A 20264-nucleotide genomic window follows, 5' to 3' on the forward strand; every position below is an offset into this window, starting at 1 on the left:
TGCCTCATATCAGTCCTCCATACCTTTAATCAGCCCCCAGCCATATATGTAATCATCCCCCAGCCTCAGATCACAAAATAAATAAACCACTTACCACTCCTGCTCCTGGGCGCCTCTGCTCCTCTCCTCCAGCGCAATCCTCTTCCTCCTGCTGTCGGCTGTGCTGTGAACTGACACCCACAGCCGAGGATCAAGAAGCGGTGAGTACAGAACCTTTACAGCTTCCTGGTCCTACCGTACTAATGAGCGCTTCCATAATGGAAGCGCTCATTAGTATTCGCCCTATAAGACGTAGGGGTATTTTCTCCCCAGTTTGGGGGGAGGGGAGTGCGTCTAATGGGGCGAAAAATACAGTATATCTATTTATCTCCTATCTATCATCTATCTCCTATCTATCTATCTATCTATCTATCTATTTCTAGTTGTTTTTATTGCACTGATGGTGGAAAATTGGATAATTAGCTGAACACCAGGAAACAAAGGCCTGGGCATTAGCATCACCTGCCATTGTGAGAATTAGAGTCTGTGTGAGAGGCGAGCAGGTTCAAGGGGTTATGGTAATTGAGTTTGATCTAAGCTCCTCCTGAGAGAAAGCTCCTTATCTTGCATTACTTTCACAGTCTCTCTCTTGCTTCAGTGCATACAGAAGTTTTGTTCCCGTAGGCTGTAAAATTCTCGGTAAATGTACTGGAAGGCATCACTTTTTGCAGCCGATTGTGCAGAGGGAGCTGTATCCAAGGGAATGTGCATCTACAACAGATAGTCCTGATAAGCACTTGGATCCATCTACAGTGTCTTCCAGTATATTTGAGCGTTGCGAGCAATGTTCAGGTACACAGCTCCTTGGCAAGTGCTATGCTTCAATATGGATCAAGGTGTGCGGGTAAGATACCTCATTCATGTTCTGTGTGGTGCTGTAGGTTAGATGCTGTATGGTATCCCTTTGTAATCTTTGCCAGTCACGCGACAAAGTGAAAGGTGATAATCCCAGTAACTGTCTATGTCATCAGACTGTCTAAAGCCAGCTCAGGGTGACCATTAGGCTCTGTCAACCTAAATCTGTCTTCACTAATGTCCAGCCCTTTAACTAATTTCCTACAAGTGGATGAAACATATGTGTCTTCAGTCGCTGTAGGATTTTCTAGCTAAAATTACATTACATAGTCATTTTGCACATATATTTTTCATTTATTTTTGGACTTTAGGAGGTTTTACCCAATAGGCACCAGAATCGTTTCAAATGAGTACTGGTTTTGCATTCATGATGTATTTTTAATAGTAACTCCAACCTAATACTGAGGTTGTATTCATTTGAGACGGTTTTGCAGCCAAACCACTATGACTGGGCAGCCACGTACCTGTATGGGTTAATTTCAGCTGTAACATTATCAGTATACATTGGGTGTTTGTTCCCCCCCCAGATATTTTCAAGTTATCTGGTACCGGTTAGAGGCAGGCTATACATAAAGGCTCATTTAAACAGGGCATTGATTGGTCAATTGTTTGTACAACAGTTTGTCGACCATATATTTCAACTGCGTAAATGGGAGATTCGCTACTGACAAGCAATGTAATTACAGGGGGGGGGGGGGCATTGAGCGAACAATCACAAGAGCAATCGTTCATTCAAACCTCTACCGATAGATGCCCAGTGAGGAGGAAAGTGAACAAGCGCTGATTGACTTCCCATATCATTAATCGTAAGCATGATGTACTCTTGTAGTATGTGCAGACGGCTCTGTGGCCACCTACAGCTTATACTTTATAAGGTATACTAAAGGAGTATTATTATAAACTGAATATTCAAAGAAAATATTTTTTATAATTTTTTTTTCAATTTTGGCAGTACTATGCCATTAAAAACTCAGTGCAAAAGATTGTCCTTCTCTAGAACTAATGAGGATGACAGTCCTGAAAGGGACAGGAGAAATCTCAGTTTATGACACTGCTGTACAGTGGAAGAGATTATCTCCAAGGTAGTCTCATTAGAATAGTAGGTGGAGGATTGTAATGACTGATGGAATAATGACTGCTATTTTAGTCTTTTCATAAGCCTAGATAAACATTTAGTAGACAGAAAAGGACCTCAAAATAGAACTTCAAAGTCAGCAGTTCATCATGACACTAATCATAGAACTAAAAAAACACTGTGGTAGCCACAAACTTAAATGGGTTCTCCGGAGGTTTTAAAAAACCCATGCTTCCTTCTGACTTCTGGATAAAAGACAGTTTAGTTAGTACTTATCCCTCTGTTGCTTTGTTGTTGCCACCATCTCCATTGTACCCACACAGTCTATGGGCTTTTCAGCTCGGGCCCCGACTGGATGTGTGCCCTTCTATTCCTGTTCAGCTGCATTTACTATTATATGGAAGGATTCCCTAATGAACACGAGTAATGGAAATAACTGTTTCATTAATTTCCCTTTCATAACTTACCGTAGTTTATTGTTTCTCAACCTCTTTCTGATTCTGGCCTCTTCCGACTTTGTTTACTTCCTGTAGCCCCCCTGGCATTTCATCAGATTGTGAAATATTCTCCACAATAACTGCACAGAGTATGGAACCCTCCACATACACCCACTCCCACAAAAGATGGAAATACATGTAACTAATATAGGGGTTACCAATTTGGTAACAATCCCTGCAATAATCCAGTGGCTGGGGTAAAAAGATCCAATGCAGTGGACCCAACACTGCAGTGGGGATGGGGTTAGATCCCCACATAAAAAAAAGCCCTTCACTCTCTAGTCACTGTTGGACAAAGAGGAAGGGAAGGAGAAAATCCCCATATATATCACAAAAAAACATATAAAGATATAACAAACCTGTAGTCATGTTTGAAGGAGAGTGAAGCAGAGGGTCGAAGACACACCTCAACACGTGTTTCACATAAGCTTCAACAGGAGGATATTTTTTTCCCCCAAATACTTCTCTATGGGAAAAATAAATAAAAAAACGACACCACAAAACCATGTAACTAAGAAAGGCTGCCCTTAAACAAAAAAAATGCATTAATTTAATGGTGTTTTTTCTTTATATTTCCCCTTCCTGTTAAATTTACTCCAACCTTTGGCTCAAAACCTGCATAAAAAAATGCATTGGCCTTATTGCAATAAATGCTGGGGTCCAGATTTACTAATATGTCTGCACATAGAGTTCTGGCTTAAAATTCGGTCTCAAAGTAAGCCAACCAATTGTTGGTATGGAGCTAGATAAACGTGTCTTTCCCTGCTGATGCATGTATCATCCAGCCATTGTGAGAAATCAGGTGCAGGTCTAGACCACCAGTCTAAGGCCTCATGCACACGACAGTATTTTTTTACGGTCTGCAAAAACGGGGTCCGTAGGTCCGTGATCCGTGACCGTTTTTTCGTCCGTGGGTCTTCCTTGATTTTTGGAGGATCCACGGACATGAAAAAAAGTCGATTTGGTGTCCGCCTGGCCGTGCGGAGCCAAACGGATCCGTCCTGAATTACAATGCAAGTCAATGGGGACGGATCCGTTTGACGTTGACACAATATGGTGCCATTTCAAACGGATCCGTCCCCATTGACTTTCAATGTAAAGTCTGGAGTTCTTTTATACCATCGGATTGGAGTTTTCTCCAATCCGATGGTATATTTTAACTTGAAGCGTCCCCATCACCATGGGAACGCCTCTATGTTAGAATATACTGTCGGATATGAGCTACATCGTGAAACTCAGATCCGACAGTATATTCTAACACAGAGGTGTTCCCATGGTGATGGGGACGCTTCAGGTTAGAATATACTGAAAAACTGTGTACATGACTGCCCCCTGCTGCCTGGCAGGTGCTGCCAGGCAGCAGGGGGCAGACCCCCCCCCCTGTTTTTAACTCATTGGTGGCCAGTGCGGCCGCCCCCCCCTCCCTCCCCTGTAGTTAACTCATTGGTGGCCAGTGCGGCCGCCCCCCCTCCCTCCCCTGTAGTTAGCTCATTGGTGTCCAGTGGGCCCCCCCTCCCTCCCCTGTAGTTAACTCATTGGTGTCCAGTGGGCCCCCCCTCCCTCCCCTGTAGTTAACTCATTGGTGGCCAGTGCGGCCGCCCCCCCCTCCCTCCCCTGTAGTTAACTCATTGGTGGCCAGTGCGGCCGCCCCCCCTCCCTCCCCTGTAGTTAGCTCATTGGTGTCCAGTGGGCCCCCCCTCCCTCCCCTGTAGTTAACTCATTGGTGTCCAGTGGGCCCCCCCTCCCTCCCCTGTAGTTAACTCATTGGTGTCCAGTGGGCCCCCCTCCCTCCCCTGTAGTTAACTCATTGGTGTCCAGTGGGCCCCCCCTCCCTTCCCTGTAGTTAACTCATTGGTGTCCAGTGGACCCCCCCTCCCTCCCCTGTAGTTAACTCGTTGGTGGCTAGTGGGCCCTCTCCCCTCCCTCCCCCTCTTAATTAAAATCGCCCCCCCTATCATTGGTGGCAGTGGAGAGTACCGATCGGAGTCCCAGTGTAATCGCTGGGGCTCCGATCGGTAACCATGGCAACCGGGACGCTACTGCAGTCCCGGTTGCCATGGTTGCTTAGCAATTTGTAGAAGCATCATACTTACCTGGGAGCAGCGATGTCTGTGACCGGCCGGGAGCTCCTCCTACTGGTAAGTGAAAGGTCTGTGCGGCGCATTGCCTAATGATCTGTCACTTACCAGTAGGAGGAGCTCCCAGCCGGTCACAGACATCACTGCTCACAGGTAAGTATGAAGCTTCTACAAATTGCTAAGTAACCATGGCAACCGGGACTGCAGTAGCGTCCCGGTTGCCATGGTTACCGATCGGAGCCCCAGCGATTACACTGGGACTCCGATCGGTACTCTCCACTGCCACCAATGATAGGGGGGGCGATTTTAATTAGGAGGGGGAGGGAGGGGAGAGGGCCCACTGGCCACCAACGAGTTATCTACAGGGGAGGGAGGGGGGGTCCACTGGACACCAATGAGTTAACTACAGGGGAGGGAGGGGGGGCCCACTGGACACCAATGAGTTAACTACAGGGGAGGGAGGGGGGGCCCACTGGACACCAATGAGTTAACTACAGGGGAGGGAGGGGGGCCCACTGGACACCAATGAGTTAACAACAGGGGAGGGGGGGGCGGCCGCACTGGCCACCAATGAGTTAACTACAGGGGAGGGAGGGGGGCCCACTGGACACCAATGAGTTAACTACAGGGGAGGGGGGGGGCGGCCGCACTGTGCACCAATGAGTTAACTACAGGGGAGGGAGGGGGGGCGGCCGCACTGGCCACCAATGAGTTAAAAACAGGGAGGGGGGGTCTGCCCCCTGCTGCCTGGCAGCACCTGCCAGGCAGCAGGGGGCAGTCATGTACACAGTTTTTCAGTATATTCTAACCTGAAGCGTCCCCATCACCATGGGAACGCCTCTGTGTTAGAATATACTGTCGGATCTGAGTTTTCACGAAGTGAAAACTCACCTCTGAAAAAGCTTTTATGCAGACGGATCTTCGGATCCGTCTGTATGAAAGTAACCTACGGCCACGGATCACGGACACGGATGCCAATCTTGTGTGCATCCGTGTTCTTTCACGGACCCATTGACTTGAATGGGTCCGTGAACCGTTGTCTGTCAAAAAAATAGGACAGGTCATATTTTTTGGACGGACAGGAAACACGGATCACGGTCTCGGCTGCAAAACGGTGCATTTTCCGGAAAACGGCACAACGGCCACGGATGCACACAACGGTCGTGTGCATGAGGTCTAAGGCATGTATTAGACCAGCAGATGTCTTACAGATAACGATTGTAGATCAAAGATTTTGCAACTTGTTAGCGACCAGTAATGTGCTTATTACATAGAGCAGGCATGCTCAACCTGCGGCACTCCAGCTGTTGTAAAACTACAACTCCCACAATGCCCTGCTGTACACTGATAGCTGTAGGCTGTTCGGGCATGCTGGGAGTTGTAGTTTTGCAAACAGCTGGAGGGCCGCAGGTTGAGCATGCCTGACAGAGCGATGTTCGTACAAACTTTTGCTCGTTAATCTTTCGCTAAAAAGTACCATGCCTCTATGTGATTTGTAAGCGAGTAGATGACTCCATATTATAGGATCGGATCTGTGACCAAGGAACGATAATTGTTTAGCAGCATGAAAGATCTCGATTGGTGAGAAACGAGCAAATCTCCCCATTTAATCGCTTATTCTTATTACATCTCGCAAGTCTCGTTAAATTTTGTTTGCATTAACGACATTTGTTACGATATTTGCTCCGTCTAATATAGGCTTAAAGGGATTCTGTCACCTCTTTTTACCCTATAGAGATGCGGACATGCACGGCTAGATCGTCGCTAGCATGTCCGCAATAAACCTGTCCCATATCCCTGAGTGCTTTTATTGAGTGTAAAAAATGATTTTATACATATGTAAATCCGCCTGGTAGGGAGCCCAGCACAGGGAAGGAACACTATGCCGCCACTGCGCATGCGATTACGGCGATCTGAGCAAGGAGGCGATTCATGGGTACAGGCGGTGCTGGGCTCCTTCACAGGGGGGACGTGGCTGGGCCCCAGAATGGTTAGTATAGCCCCTTGGGCTCCTTACCAGGCTGAGTTACATATATATAAAATCATTTTTTACACTCAATAAAACCACTCAGAGATATGGGACAGATACATTGCAGAGATGCTAGCGGCGATCTATCAGTGCATGTCCACATCTCTGTAGGGTAAAAAGAGATGACAGAATCCCTTTAAGTTTATGCAATCTATAGGATCTGGGCCAATGTGTGAAACCAGCCTTATAGTCATAAAAATGTGCTGTGAAAGGTGATCTGGGGGTAAGCCCTTTGTAGGGAGCAGCGGAGAAATTATTTTTATTACTGCAGTATATCTCTTTGGGTAAATAGTCTACAAAACCCTACAATTTATTACATGGAAGTCCACTTGACGGGAAAAATCTGAGCCTCATGCTGGTTCCCACACAGAGGCAATATTGGTGCATTTTGTTTCATAACCAGGATCATATCCAAAATCATAGAGCATTCTGTTATACATACCGTACCATACTATTAACCCTGAAGTCTCCTTATATCACTCATAGTTGTATGGTATGTGTAGAAGGCAAGCACACATGCAGTGGCGTAACTAGAAATGACTGGACCATAGCAACTTTTTGAATGTCCCCACCCCCCAAAAAATACGTCTTTGCAACCTCCTCCTCCTGTGCAACACCCATTCCTGTGGCTAGTCAAGACTGCTCTCTCAGACCAGGCCTAGTAGCTGCTCTGTCCATTTCCTACAGTGCCACTGTATATTATGTCATTGTATAATACTGATGAGGGGGTCCTGACAATAAAATCTTTTAGTCCTCCTCCTGATGGGGTCCTGACAATAAAATCTTTTACCCTGGGTTCACACCCGAGCGTTCGCGATGGAGCGCTCTGTATGCGCGATTGTACCGGCGTTTGCAATCGCGCTTACAGAGACAAGAGAACGCCCATTGTCGCGCGTTCCCGAAAGTCTATGTACGGGAATGCGCAACAAAACGCCCCAAAGAAGCTCAAGAACTTTTTTGAGCGTAGGGCGATTTTCAGCGCGTTCAAACGCGCTGTAAAACGCTCAAGTGTGAACCAGGGCCATAGGGAAGCATTGGTTTTCATGTGTTGAGCGTTTTACAGCGCGTTTGAACGCGCTGTAAAACGCTCAGGTGTGAACCCAGCGTCAGTCCTCCTGCTGGGTCGGCCCCTTCTGATTTTGGGCCCCAAAGCAGCCGCTTCCCCTGATTCCCCTATAGCTACACCCCTGTACACATGTCTAGTGCACTTATACATTAACATACGTCAGATAAGCAAATAGTTTCTTCTGCCTTTAAACAAAAAAGCATGCTATATCCTATTTCTAGTCGCTGTGCAGGGAGTGGGGTAGCTAAGCTGTGATATCACTTATTGTGAATGGGGCATCCTGTATTATGTATATACAGGTGTTACCTGTGTTTGTAGCCCTGCCTGTGATGATAATGAGATGACTGCTAAAAAGTGATCTGTACAGAACAGAGTCTCAACATATTGGTAGACTTAGACCTTTAATAAAAATTCCAAAAATATGTTTAACATTAAAACTTGATTTAACTAACTTAAAGTAAGTACACTGCCACTTTTGTAGTTCAACAAGCAAGCTGAGCATTTAATTAGTTTGAAGTCAGTGGAGGAGATTTACTAAGACTGGTGTTTCCTATGCCAGTTTTAGTAAAAATTAAGCTTAAGTAAAATGCCCCAATTTATTGAGACACCTCTTAATAAACATGGCACATCTTCTGGCTTTCCGTACGGCAGAAATGGAAATTTCTGTTACAATTTACGCCAGTTTCTGGAGTAAATTATAATAAAAGTGTCAGGCAGTGGGTTGCTCTGCCCCCTCTTGTTAAGCACCACCCATTTTTTCACAACTTTTCAAAAGTGGTTAAGAGCTCAAAATTTCCCCAATTATGGCTCATTGCACCATAATCTGCAACTTTTTTACACCTCAATTGTAGAGTAGAAACATTGAGAAACCTCCCCCACTATCTCACATTTACTGGAATATCCATGGAGCATTGAAATACAGTGAACTGTTGAATTCTGAGTGTCCTTCGTCTCGCGTGAGAATTGTGTGATTTTATGGTATTATTTATGTGACTTACATTTTATGTAATCCATTCAACATTAGCACAAATCATACAAAGATATTTTTACAGGAAATGTTTTGAGTCTCTTAGACCAGATGTTCAGCCTGTAGTTCATGACATTAAGCAGGGTGGCAGACTTAGATTTTTTTAAGGCCTTTCATTTTCAGATATTCAACTTTTTTCTTTGCTGGCAGCACTGACACGAGATATGAGACTTGTAGGTCTTTGCAGCATTTTCTGCTGTAAAAACTCATGCTCCAGATGTTAGCTGAAGGTCTATGGGAAATATGCAACGCAGTACACAAAATTGTTTATTTGGTACTGGCATTTTCTTCTTTCTGGCTTTAAAAATAAAAAGCAGCATGCTTGAACAATTATAGTAATGAATAATGAACAATGGTCTTGACCCCTCCTTTTTTGGGTGGCATCTACCAAACGTTCAATGAAATTTCACTCAGTTGCACCATACACACTCAACCATCTATCACGTAAAAATAATAATAATACTGCGTAACTTGTTTCTAAAATATTTGGGTTACTTACCTGATGATAGTCCATGTTACTTGAAATAGTTTGTTCTGAACAACGTTTTGCTAATGAGTATGGCCGCCTTTAGGAAAGTGGTTGGTTGAAGCCAGAGTTGGGACCCTGCATCCTAAAGCCAACCCGTCACCATGAAAATGCAGTTCAATCTGCAGGTAACATGTTGTAGAACAGGAGGGGCTTAGCAGATTTATGTATAGCAGGGATGCACAACCTACAGCCCAGGGGCCACATGTCACCCGGTATGCCATTCTGTGTGGCCCTTAACCATCTCTAACACCCCTATGTATGTAAATCTCCTCTGTTCAGTATTTCAGAGAGAAAAAGATGGCTCTCTCCATTGCAGTTTACTGGGGATGTGAAACGCTTGGATGCTCCTGCAACGATCATAAATTACAATGGATATAAAGTGCAAGTGCAGTCAGCAGCAGAAGTTGATGAAAAGGATCCGTATATTCATCAACAATGATGTAGTCATTGATTTGGTAAAAAAAAAGCTAAGAAGAAAATATATACACCAAAAGAGTGTATACCACTGGCGCCACAATATGGCACACAGAGCTTATATGGTCATACAGTGTGAAAAAAGCACAAGCTAAGTGAGACTGATATAAATCTCCAGTAATCAGTGACATATAGAGAAAAGAAAAACCAGTGAGAGCATATTGCAATGTATACTGACCACAATTTTGACCTCAAACCATCCAGGCATCACCAGTCGACTCCCACCAGTCTTGGTTTTGGCGATCCTTTTTAAACAGACTGTAACCCTGTACATTAACCACCCAGTCATAGCTATCATCCAGCCATGTCTCAGTTATTCCCACTATGTCATAGTCCTCCTCACACATCACTAATTCCAGTTCCCCAGTTTTATTAGTCAGGCTTCTGGCATTAGTGTACATACATTTAAGAGGTTTATATATATTTTTTGTATCCTACACTTTTACTTCTGAACTGTTCTAGTCCATCCTTCCCCTAGTCCCATTACCTTGTCCCCGGTCTCTATCTGCACTATCTTCCCATCCTTTAACGTAATTACCCTCCCCCAGTCCCTAGTTTAAACACTTCTCCAACCTTCTAGCCATCTTCTCCCCCAAAACAGCTGCCCCTTCCCCATTGAGGTGCAGCCCGTCCCTATGATAGAGCCTGTAGACGATAGAGAAGTCGGCCCAGTTTTCCAGGAACCCAAACCCCTACTTCCTACACCAGTTCTTGAGCCACTTGTTAACCCCCCTAATCTCCCGCTGCCTTTCTTGTGTGGCTCGTGGTACCGGTAGTATTTCGGAAAATACTACCTTTGAGGTCCTTGCCCTAAGCTTTTGACCTAAATCCCTAAAATAATTTTAGGACACTCCACCTACCTCTAACTTTGTCATTGGTTCCAATATGGACCATGACCGCTAGATCTTCTCCCGCCCCTCCCAGTAATCTGTCAACTCGATCCGCGATGTTTCAAACTCGAGCACCAGGAAGACAACACACCATTCGACGATCCCAGTCTTTGTGACAGATCGCCCTATCTGTACCCCTAATAATTGAGTCTCCCACTACCAGCACCTGTATAGCCTGCCCTGCTCTCCTGGCCCCCTGCTTACTGGAGCTGACATTCCCCTGACTGGCAGAGGAAGTGTCTGGCTGCAGAATTGTTCTCCCTGAACGGACATCCCCCTCATCTGCCAACCTTGCAAACTTGTTAGGGTGTGTCAGATCAGGGCTAGCCTCCCTGGCATTCTTCCCTCTACCCCGCTTTCTGTTACCCAGCTAGCTACCTCACTTTCCTGAGCCTCCTCGTTACCACCCTGCCCCACATCTACCCCATAGAGTGCTTGCTCAGCTGAGCAGCAAACTCTTTTCCAAATTGTCAATGCTTCTCAGTGTTGAAATTCGCCCGTTTAGAGACTCGATGTGCGATTCCAAACGGGCAATTTGCTCACATTTTTAACAAAGATATGCACCCTCAAATGGCTGTTTCAGGACTGTATACATTAGACAAGATGTACACTGGACTGCGCTGTCAATAATGGAACACATACTAAGTGGGGATTATGCAAGAAAAGAGAAAAATACAATATAGTGCAGTGATAAGAATCTAACTTACTGTAGTCCCCTCCTAAAGGCCCTGAATCTCAAGTCACGTAATCTAAAGTCACACACTTTAGGCTCCATTCACACGTCCGCAGAATGTGTCCGCGTCTGTTCCGCAATTTTGCAGAACGGGTGCGGACCCATTCATTCTCTATGGGGACGGAATGGATGCGGACAGCACACAGTGTGCTGTCTGCATCCGCAATTGCGGAGCGCGTCCCCGATCTTCGGGTCCACAGCTCCGCAAAAGATAGAACATGTCCTATTCTTGTCCGCAGCTTGCGGACAAGAATAGGCATTTCTATGGGGGTGCCGGGCTGGTGTGTTGCGGACCCGCAATTTGCGGCTCCGCAACACATCACGGACGTGTGAATGGAGCCTAAAACAAACACACACTTGAACTCAAACTTGCGAATTCTCACAAACTCACGTTATTTGCTTGCTTGTATAAATGCAGCTCTCAAACCAGCCTGCTTTTTTTTCCTCTGGATTCAAAGGACTGAGCTGCCCTCAAGGCTGGCTATTTACCTTCTCCTAATTAGATAACCTCACCCTAATTGCTCACCTCGTCAACACCCTGGAGAAGAAAGAGAAAAAAATATGTAATCACAGTATACTTTCAGCTGCTATGCAATAAACCTGGCAGCAAAAGCAAGTCACAGTGTACAATAAAGTCAGGCACAGCCACTCAGCAATGCACACAAATAATTTAGCTCTCACAGATACTCCCTCACATAATCTAAAGCCACACACTTAATACAAACACACACTTGAACTCAAACACGCGAACGCTCACAAACTCGCATTATTTACTTGCTTGTATAAATGCAGCTCTCAAACCAACCTGCTTTTTTTCCCTCTGGATTTGACTGAGGTGTCACTTTAAATATGTTGTTACTTTGAGATCGGTCGCCCCAGTCAGAGATGTCACTCATAGTTAGGTAGGGACGACCTAGTGGCAAGTAGTGAGAAAATAAGCTGTACCGCTGCAGCATTCTTTGCCTGCATACTTCATGAATGTATGTGCTTGTAGCTCTGTGGCTACAAGCTCATAGAGTGGAATAGATACAGAGACAGCTCTGTTCCCAGATATGAAGAGGAAGGAATGAAAATAAACCAGGAACCTCTGTCATGAAGACAGATTGAATTCCTCTGTAACCAGACATTAATTTAGTTATCAGACACACACTGTGCATAGTCAGATGCAGCATTAAAATGCTGCAACGTTGTCGCATGGTGAGTCATGTGAATTACAGCTTATGAAAATGGCAATTTATATTTAATCAGCATATATATAAAGCAGGCTATTTAGCCACGTCTAAAGAATCGCACAGATTATCTCAAACAGTATGGGGAAAAGCAATGGCATTAGTGATCACTCCTCCCCATACTCTGGAGAAGATTGCTGCATTTAAATGCACAGCTCTCCTCCACCAGGGATCAGCAGATTGTCGAAAAGGAGCGCTGTAATATCATCCCGTGTAAAGGGACCTTAACAGAAATTGAATCCAGTGTTGAGAACAAAAGATATTGTCCAGCTCCAAGAAGAGTCACTTTATCAAGGCTTTATTTGTAGAAATAATGATGACAACAATCTTTGTGCAGCGCTAGAGAATATGTGAGCGTCATACAATATATAAATGAATAAAATTAAGCCATAAAAAACATACATATATACACACACACGTTTAAGACACCCGATGCATCCTTAGTGATAGCATATGTGTTTGTATCTTGTGCTCTATTTTAAATCTAAAATTAACCAATTAAGTAACCATTTCCCTTTATGAGTCATAGAGAATGCCACAGGTAGGGAAAAAACAATAGGTTAGGTTTACCACAAGTCATTCTACATCATCTGGAATTCCTTGAGTTTCAATGTGCTTGATAACAGGCATTAGTAATGATTCTGAAAATCTGACATATGGAAGTCTTCCTAAGAAATTGCCAACCCAAAACGCCATGGGGGGGGGGGGGGGGGATTCATTAAAACTAACAGAAAAAACTGCCCATGGCAACGAATCTCAGCGTGGCTCAGCACCATAAAAGCATTATTACCATGTCACGGTCTCTCCCGTGACAGGGTTTAGAAGATCTAAGACACTGGCTGCACTTGATGTGACAGCCTCTTTGGTTTTACTTGTTTCTGTGTTGTTGCTAGTTATGACCACACCTCTTGTCTCACGTATAGCTTAACTGGTCATTCCAACTCCTCTATTTAGTGTGGTCTCACCCATCATGCTATGCGGTTGATAGCTCCTTTCTGGTTGTGGAAGTGCTGCTGTTTGGTTCTCCTCTGAGTTCCTGCTCAGGTCATCTTTTGTCCTGACACTATTTCCAGGGCCCTTTAGGGTCAGATAGGGCTCTAGGTTCCTGCGTATGAGCATTCCTACCCTCGAGGTCTGCTCATACTGATAGTAGTCAGGGCTCGGTTTAGGGATTCACTAGGTGGTGACCTTTCCCTAGTTTCTAGGCCTAGTACCTTTTCCTTTGCCTCCTGTGTTCGGTGTGGAGTTTACCTCCCACACCGCACCGTGTCCTACCATTAGATACGTTTCATGAATATCCCTCTGAGGTTTCTGTATTTTAAAAGCATGTTCACATCCAGTAATCTGGAAAATCTACCAGTCTTGAGGACATGACAGTTTTCCTTTTCTAAGGTGACACCTCATGTTCCATCAGCAAGGAGCAACTGTCAACTATATTAGATTCTCTGGTGTAATGGAACAGAGGGAAAGACAGCTGCTATGCTGATTTCTTCCTACATTGATCTCATAGGTGTAGGAGGCTTTATTCAGACAGCCATCATGCTGTTCCTATGAATCCCACGTAATACTACAATAACAGAACCTCATTAATTAGACCAACAGAACCTTCTATTGTAACATTAGTCTTCGAGTGCTTGGTACAGTTTTCTCCCACTCTTCAGAAACATTATTCAGGGCAGGTGGTCTTTAAAGTAGAGCAATCAGCCAAACATAAAGCTCTTATAAGTAAAGACACATGCAGTTTGCATATGAAGGCGATGCAGTCTAGAGGAGAAGGATATGTGTTCATACAGTTTATCCCTTGGCATTTGAAAAAGACAACTGACTCTTTGTTAGTCCAGTTAATGTCCATCTCTAAGGGCAACATATTATTAGAAATCAATATATAGGAAGGCTTTCATCTGAATGGTATATATGAAGTAACTAAAGTGGATCAACCTTGTTGCGGGCTAGGTGGAAAAAAATTACCAAAAGCTTACACTGCTATAAAATAAACTGAGTAATATTCGCCTTACTGATCCACTGCTGGTTGGCTGCAGTAGTCACATCTTCATATCAGGATGTCATTGCTGGAGGTCTGGGTGTTCAGGTAATTGAGTGGTGTTCCAGAAGGAATACAATGTATGAAAATTAGCTCTGTTTTCAAAAAGAGAAAAGAAAGCATGTCTCTCTGGAACTACCAGTTGGAAGGCAGTTATCCTACAAGTCAATGTTCGGCCTTGTAAACTGGCCTTAAGATATAATTTAGGATTACAGCCAAGTCAGAACCTCATCTACAGCTATGTTGGGGTGATTGCCTGTCTCCAGAACAGAGCAGAGACAACTGAACTACAGTAGCTGGGTGAGGGGCATTTGTCGGAGAACCAAAGGGTACCATTTCCTAGTGTGGAGTGCGCCTACCCGGAATAAGGAGTTTTGTAGACCATGCAATACTCCTCTATACATTAGCTAAAAAAAGGAAAAGAAAGGACAAATGTGCTTCTGGAGCATCAGTAATATTAAGGAATGGTATACAAAATACAAACACTATAAGACCAGTACTAATATGGACTGTAGTATTACATTTTATTCAGACTTTTACTAGAACTGTTTTTAAACCACTTGACGGTTTACTAATCATAAGTACCCAGCATATGTCATTCTATTCTTTAGGGCCTCTGGGCTCAAGATAGTTGCAGACACATTAGCTCTCAGCCATTCAAACCCACAATAATTGCACTTGTGTGCACATGTCCTAATGGCCTGGATTTCTGTTGAAGAACATAGATTGAGACTAATAAGAGACAATTGTGAGAACTCCTATTGGTAGTCGTAGTCCTTTTTGTTCCCGCATGAGGAATTATTATTCATTATTTTGCTTGGTTGGAAAAAGATAACCTCAGGGTCAGACTTTGGAAAGATTTTATAGTTAGAGCCAAAAGTGGTTATGCATCAAGTTAATTTTAGCCTTCTCAGCTGGAATCAAACTTAGTGAACATTATAAAGCAGCCTACCACACCGCAGATGGACTTTTACTGTACGGCCACATGTCAGGTTTCCTGATGCGTTTTTGGAAGCCAAAACCAGGAGTGAATTAAAAAACCTTTATAATATTTTTCGTTTTATAATCCACTCCTAATTTTGGCTTCCAAAAATGCATCAGGAAACCTGGCCATGTGGCTGTACCCTCAGTGAAATTCAGTGAGTCATTAGAGGGCACTCCTGCCGACACCCCCTGCCAATCAACTGTTTGTAGAGAAGGCCACGTTCATGCGAGCACTGCCTTCCCTGCTCGCCGTTGCAACCACAGTGGTGAGCACCACTTCAATGGGATGGCTCCTTCCTATACACTTGAATAAGAAGTGAATGGAATGGCTTAGGTGTAATTACACTGCTCACCACTGTGATCTCGACGGCGAGCAGGTAAACAATGAAGGGAAGGTAGCGTTCCCCCGAGCATGGCCTTCTCTTCAAACAGCTGATTGGCGGGGGTTTCGGGGGTCAGACCACCACCAATCTGGAGCACCCAGGGGCTGGCTAGAGCCCAGTTTGTGAACACACCCTATTCCTCTAGCCCTTGCCCTAGATGTCTAGCCCTATTGTCTTGTGCCTGTGCCGTAGCTCTCTTTCTTGACGCATGTGCAGTGGATCAGTTACTGCTTCCCAAGTAGTGCAGATACCATCTGTGCACATGCCAATGATGCGCAAGTACACCAAAATGTCTGTGTTCCCTACAAGCCTGATTAGGATTAGAATTTAGGAGGATAAAGGATGTATAATACTTCTCTTTTTTTTAATCCACTTGGCTTCAAAAACTGCATAAAAATTTTGAACATGTGGTAGCACTCAGTGTATATGTATGCAAGACTGTTTTATCAGAGGTTTTGTCACCCTTTATTAATGATGTTTATTGCAAGACTGTGTTAGGGTGTGGCCCATCCATGGGTACTGTAGCTTGATTACTGCTAATTGCAAAGCTGCACCTGTAATTGATTTCCAGTTGCAAGTACTGGTGCACCCTGGCGATAACCCTGGTGTAGATTCTGTGACTCAAATGTTCTGTTGAATTGGGTTGTAAACTATGTAGTACACCGGTATGTCAAAAGTTTAAAGGTCTCTTAACAGGAGACTATCCTGAAAACTGACCCTTGTAGAGGTGCCGTCAAACACCCAATGAATGTGCAAATAGTCGTTCATCGAATGAGATCATCGTTTATGCTGACACATAGTTCATTGTTTCTGGGCAGCAACTTGTGCTGTGTAAACAGCAATCTGCTGCCCAGACACAATGAATCTGTATAAAGATGAGCGATTGCAGTAGCCATCATTCATCCCCTTACAGTGGAGGTGATTGCTGCATGTAAATGCAGCTCTCACCTGACTCTGAGGGGCAGGCAGTCAGGAAGGAAGGAACAATTACTGCTTGCTCAGTGTAAATGCAGTATTTTGGTCAGTATTTTCCATTAGTATTTGTAAGGCTACTCACACTAACGTTTTTACTGGATCCGGCAGGGTTCAGCAAAAAGGCTTCCGTTACTAATAATACAACCCTCTGTATCCGTTATAAACAGATCCAGTTGTATTATCTTTAACATTGCCAAGACGGATCCGTCATGAACTCCTTTGAAAGTCAATGGGGATGGATCCATTTTCGATTGTGTCAGATTGTGCCAGAGAAAACTGATCCGTCCCAATTGACTTGCATTGGGGGTCATGCCGGATCCGTCTTGCTCCGCATCCCAGGACGGAAAGAAAACTACAACATGTTGCAGTTTGCTCTCAGTTATGGGAATGTAACCAAACGGAACGGAATGCATTTTGGAGCATTCCGTTCTGTTCAGTTCAGTTTTGTCCCCATTGACAATGAATGGGGACAAAACTGAAGCGTTGTTTCCGGTATTGAGCCCCTATGACGGATCTCAATACCAGAACACTAAAACGCTAGTGTGAAAGTAGCCTTAGCCAAAAGCAGAAGAGGGTCCAAAACATGGTAGAGGTACAAATGTTTCATTCTTGGCTTTGACTTAAAGGGTACCTGTCACCTGAAAAACACATATTAAAACAACCACAGTACCTTAAAGTATCCCCCAGTGTGTTGCTAATCATGATTTTCTTTCCTCATTCTGTCTCCTCATATTTGTTAAAATCACAGTTTTAATGTCTGTTGGCACCTTCTCCAAGTCAGGCTTGAAGTCAAGGGGGCAGCAGCCTCCTTGCTTCAAGGCACGATAACACCGCCCCTTACCCCTCCTCTCTACAGTGTGATGGACATCTTGCCGTGATGCCGCGACCACGCTCTTCTAGCGCATGCGCCGTGCACTGCCTGTGATCACTGGCTTCAGGCGCTGGAGAACGCAAGCCAGTGATCACGCTCACGCTAAAGACGAGAAGCGATGGAACTGGACGGCGCATGCGCAGTCTGCAAAATGAAGGCAGTGAGTGAGGGAGCCGGGATCGCGCTGTAACAGGTATCGCACGGGACACATGCACGAGAAGAGCGCAGTCCCGGCATCACGGCAAGATGTCCATCACACTGTAGAGAGAAGGGGTAAGGGGCAGGGTTATCGTGCCTTGAAGCAAGGAGGCCGCTGCCCCCTTGACTTCAAGCCTGACTTGGAGAAGGCACTAACAGACATTAAAACTGCGATTTTAACAAGTATGAGGAGACAGAATGAGGAAAGAAAATCATGATTAGCAACACACTGGGGGATACTTTAGGGCACTGTGGTTGGTTTAATATGTGCTTTCCAGGTGACAGGTCACCTTTAAAATACTAAACAGAGTACTGCACACTTATAGAAAACTTTACATCCAGTGATCTCCTCCTCAGTATGGAATCGCTAATGCCATCGTTCATCCCCTTACTGACTAGTTATGCAATGGTTTTTAACCGTGCTCAAAAATCTGCATTGCCCGATGAACGAGCGTTTGCTCTAAGGTGGGAAGGAGGAATGACCCAAAAGATCATCCCATCCCCTCTAACTTGCTTCTAATCTACTATCTATGTTGGCCAGCACAGTCTCCATATCTCAACCCTGTTGAACTTAAAACCCCTTGTTGAATGAACTTCACCATAAGGTTAAAGGGGTTCAAGCCACTAAGAGCAGGCAGTGATTGGCAATGAGGAAGTCCATTATCTCTACTGTTACTATGCTACTACTATGCTTGTTGCTACTATGATTGTTCATTCCCATACAGTTCTACTGTTTGTCTGCAACACATTTTTATTTACAAAGGCCAATGTGTTGCCAACAATCATGGATTTTTGGTGCCACATGAAATATGCGTTCACCCGACACACAAGCATTTGCTTGCCTGTTAGGTGATCAGTGGCACATTCACACGGGCCAATTATCAAGGACGAATGTTTGTAGGAATATTCATTCCCAATAATTGCCTTGATTCTTGACTCATGTAAAAGGAACCTTAATTGTTCCACCAAATTGGAGATCCTTAGGGGTCTTCTTATTAGCCACTCCTGTAGCCTACTGACTCATAAAGATCCTTAAGTATGGTTGTCACTGCCATATGTACAGGTTCTTGTATGGATTATGACAACTGCTGCCTTGGACATGATGGTAGATCAACCATCACTTTGGGGGTAGCATTGGTGCTGTTATGGCAGTGAACGTAGAACTGGTGTGTTGACCAAAACATTTGACTCTGAGCTAATTTTAAGGGCATTATCCTGGCAATCCACTGGTATTCAACCTTTAACCACCGTGCAGCGATCTGGACTTCACTGCAGAGCAACAACCAGGCTACTACCTCCTGGAGTCTATGTGTGATTGACCCACAGGGATCAGAGACTCTGGTGCAGGGCACTGAGGTTTCAGACAGAATCATAGTCAGAGACAGGCCGTCTGGGCTGGTGGAGTACTTGCTATACAGAAATTAGTCTGAGGTGAAGTGAAGGATCATGGAAAGGTCAGGTCAGACAGCACAGGGTCAGAATTCAGTAAATGGGCAGAACATTGTGGGGATTCGCTCTGGTAGGCAGGGTAAGCTAACGCAGTACAGAGGCAAGAACACGGTAGTAACGGAAAAGTCAGTGTTTATTCACACAACAAGGAAAAAATAACATAAACACTTGGCAGAGTCCTGGTGTTAATGCACACCACAGAAAATCCCCATGTTACTTCACATGGCCAAAGTCCACAGAACTCAAGACGAACACGTCACCTGAATGTCCACAGCCGGCTTTTAGGGTGCCTGGCTTCCGGCTGGTGGCTCTCATGCAGCTCCCCAAAAAACACAGATCCTTCACAGCACCACTTTTTCCTGGAGGAACATACCACACCCAGCTGAGCTGCTGGCTGGGTTTTTAAACCCCAGCCCAAAACCTGGCCTGGACGCGGGGAACAGCCACCCACCCTGCTCTTTGGCTGCTCCCAATAAGAACCGGCCCGGATCGGCTTTTCAGCCACACTAAGAACAAACAGTGTCAGCGAGCACTAGCTGCTGCTGACACATAAAATAACCGGTTCTTATCTCACCGAGGCCAGGAACCTCGGTGACACGTACCTTCCGTCAATGACGGACCCTTGCACCTTCCTACATACCTCCCCCCTTTGTTCAACCCTGAGGGGGTGAACACACGCCAGACAGTGTACTCGGGACAGGGCATCCGCGTTTCCCTGTAACCGGCCTGCCCTGTGTTCTACTGTGAATTTAAAGTTTTGCAGCGATAAGAACCACCTGGTGACCCGAGCATTCCTCTCTTTGGCCTGGCTCATCCACTTGAGAGGGGAGTGATCGGTCACC

At 44.9% G+C, this 20264-nt stretch overlaps 1 protein-coding gene across 3 annotated transcripts in view; it reads left to right on the top strand.

The window, feature by feature from the left end:
• The first annotated feature begins 730 nt into the window (after positions 1–730).
• LOC122921126 (A-kinase anchor protein 2-like) overlaps positions 731–20264 on the top strand; it is a 78874-nt gene continuing 59340 nt past the window's right edge. The window contains exon 1 of one of the 3 annotated variants that reach the window (XM_044271114.1): positions 731–883. In XM_044271114.1, coding sequence (XP_044127049.1) covers positions 824–883 — 60 coding nt within the window. In that variant the 5' untranslated portion in view covers positions 731–823. The remainder of the gene's footprint in view (positions 884–20264) is intronic. The other 2 variants (XM_044271133.1, XM_044271125.1) reach the window with 2 other exon arrangements.

The sequence above is a fragment of the Bufo gargarizans genome, chromosome 1, assembly GCF_014858855.1.
Source record: "Bufo gargarizans isolate SCDJY-AF-19 chromosome 1, ASM1485885v1, whole genome shotgun sequence".
Taxonomy (NCBI): Eukaryota; Metazoa; Chordata; class Amphibia; order Anura; family Bufonidae; genus Bufo; species Bufo gargarizans.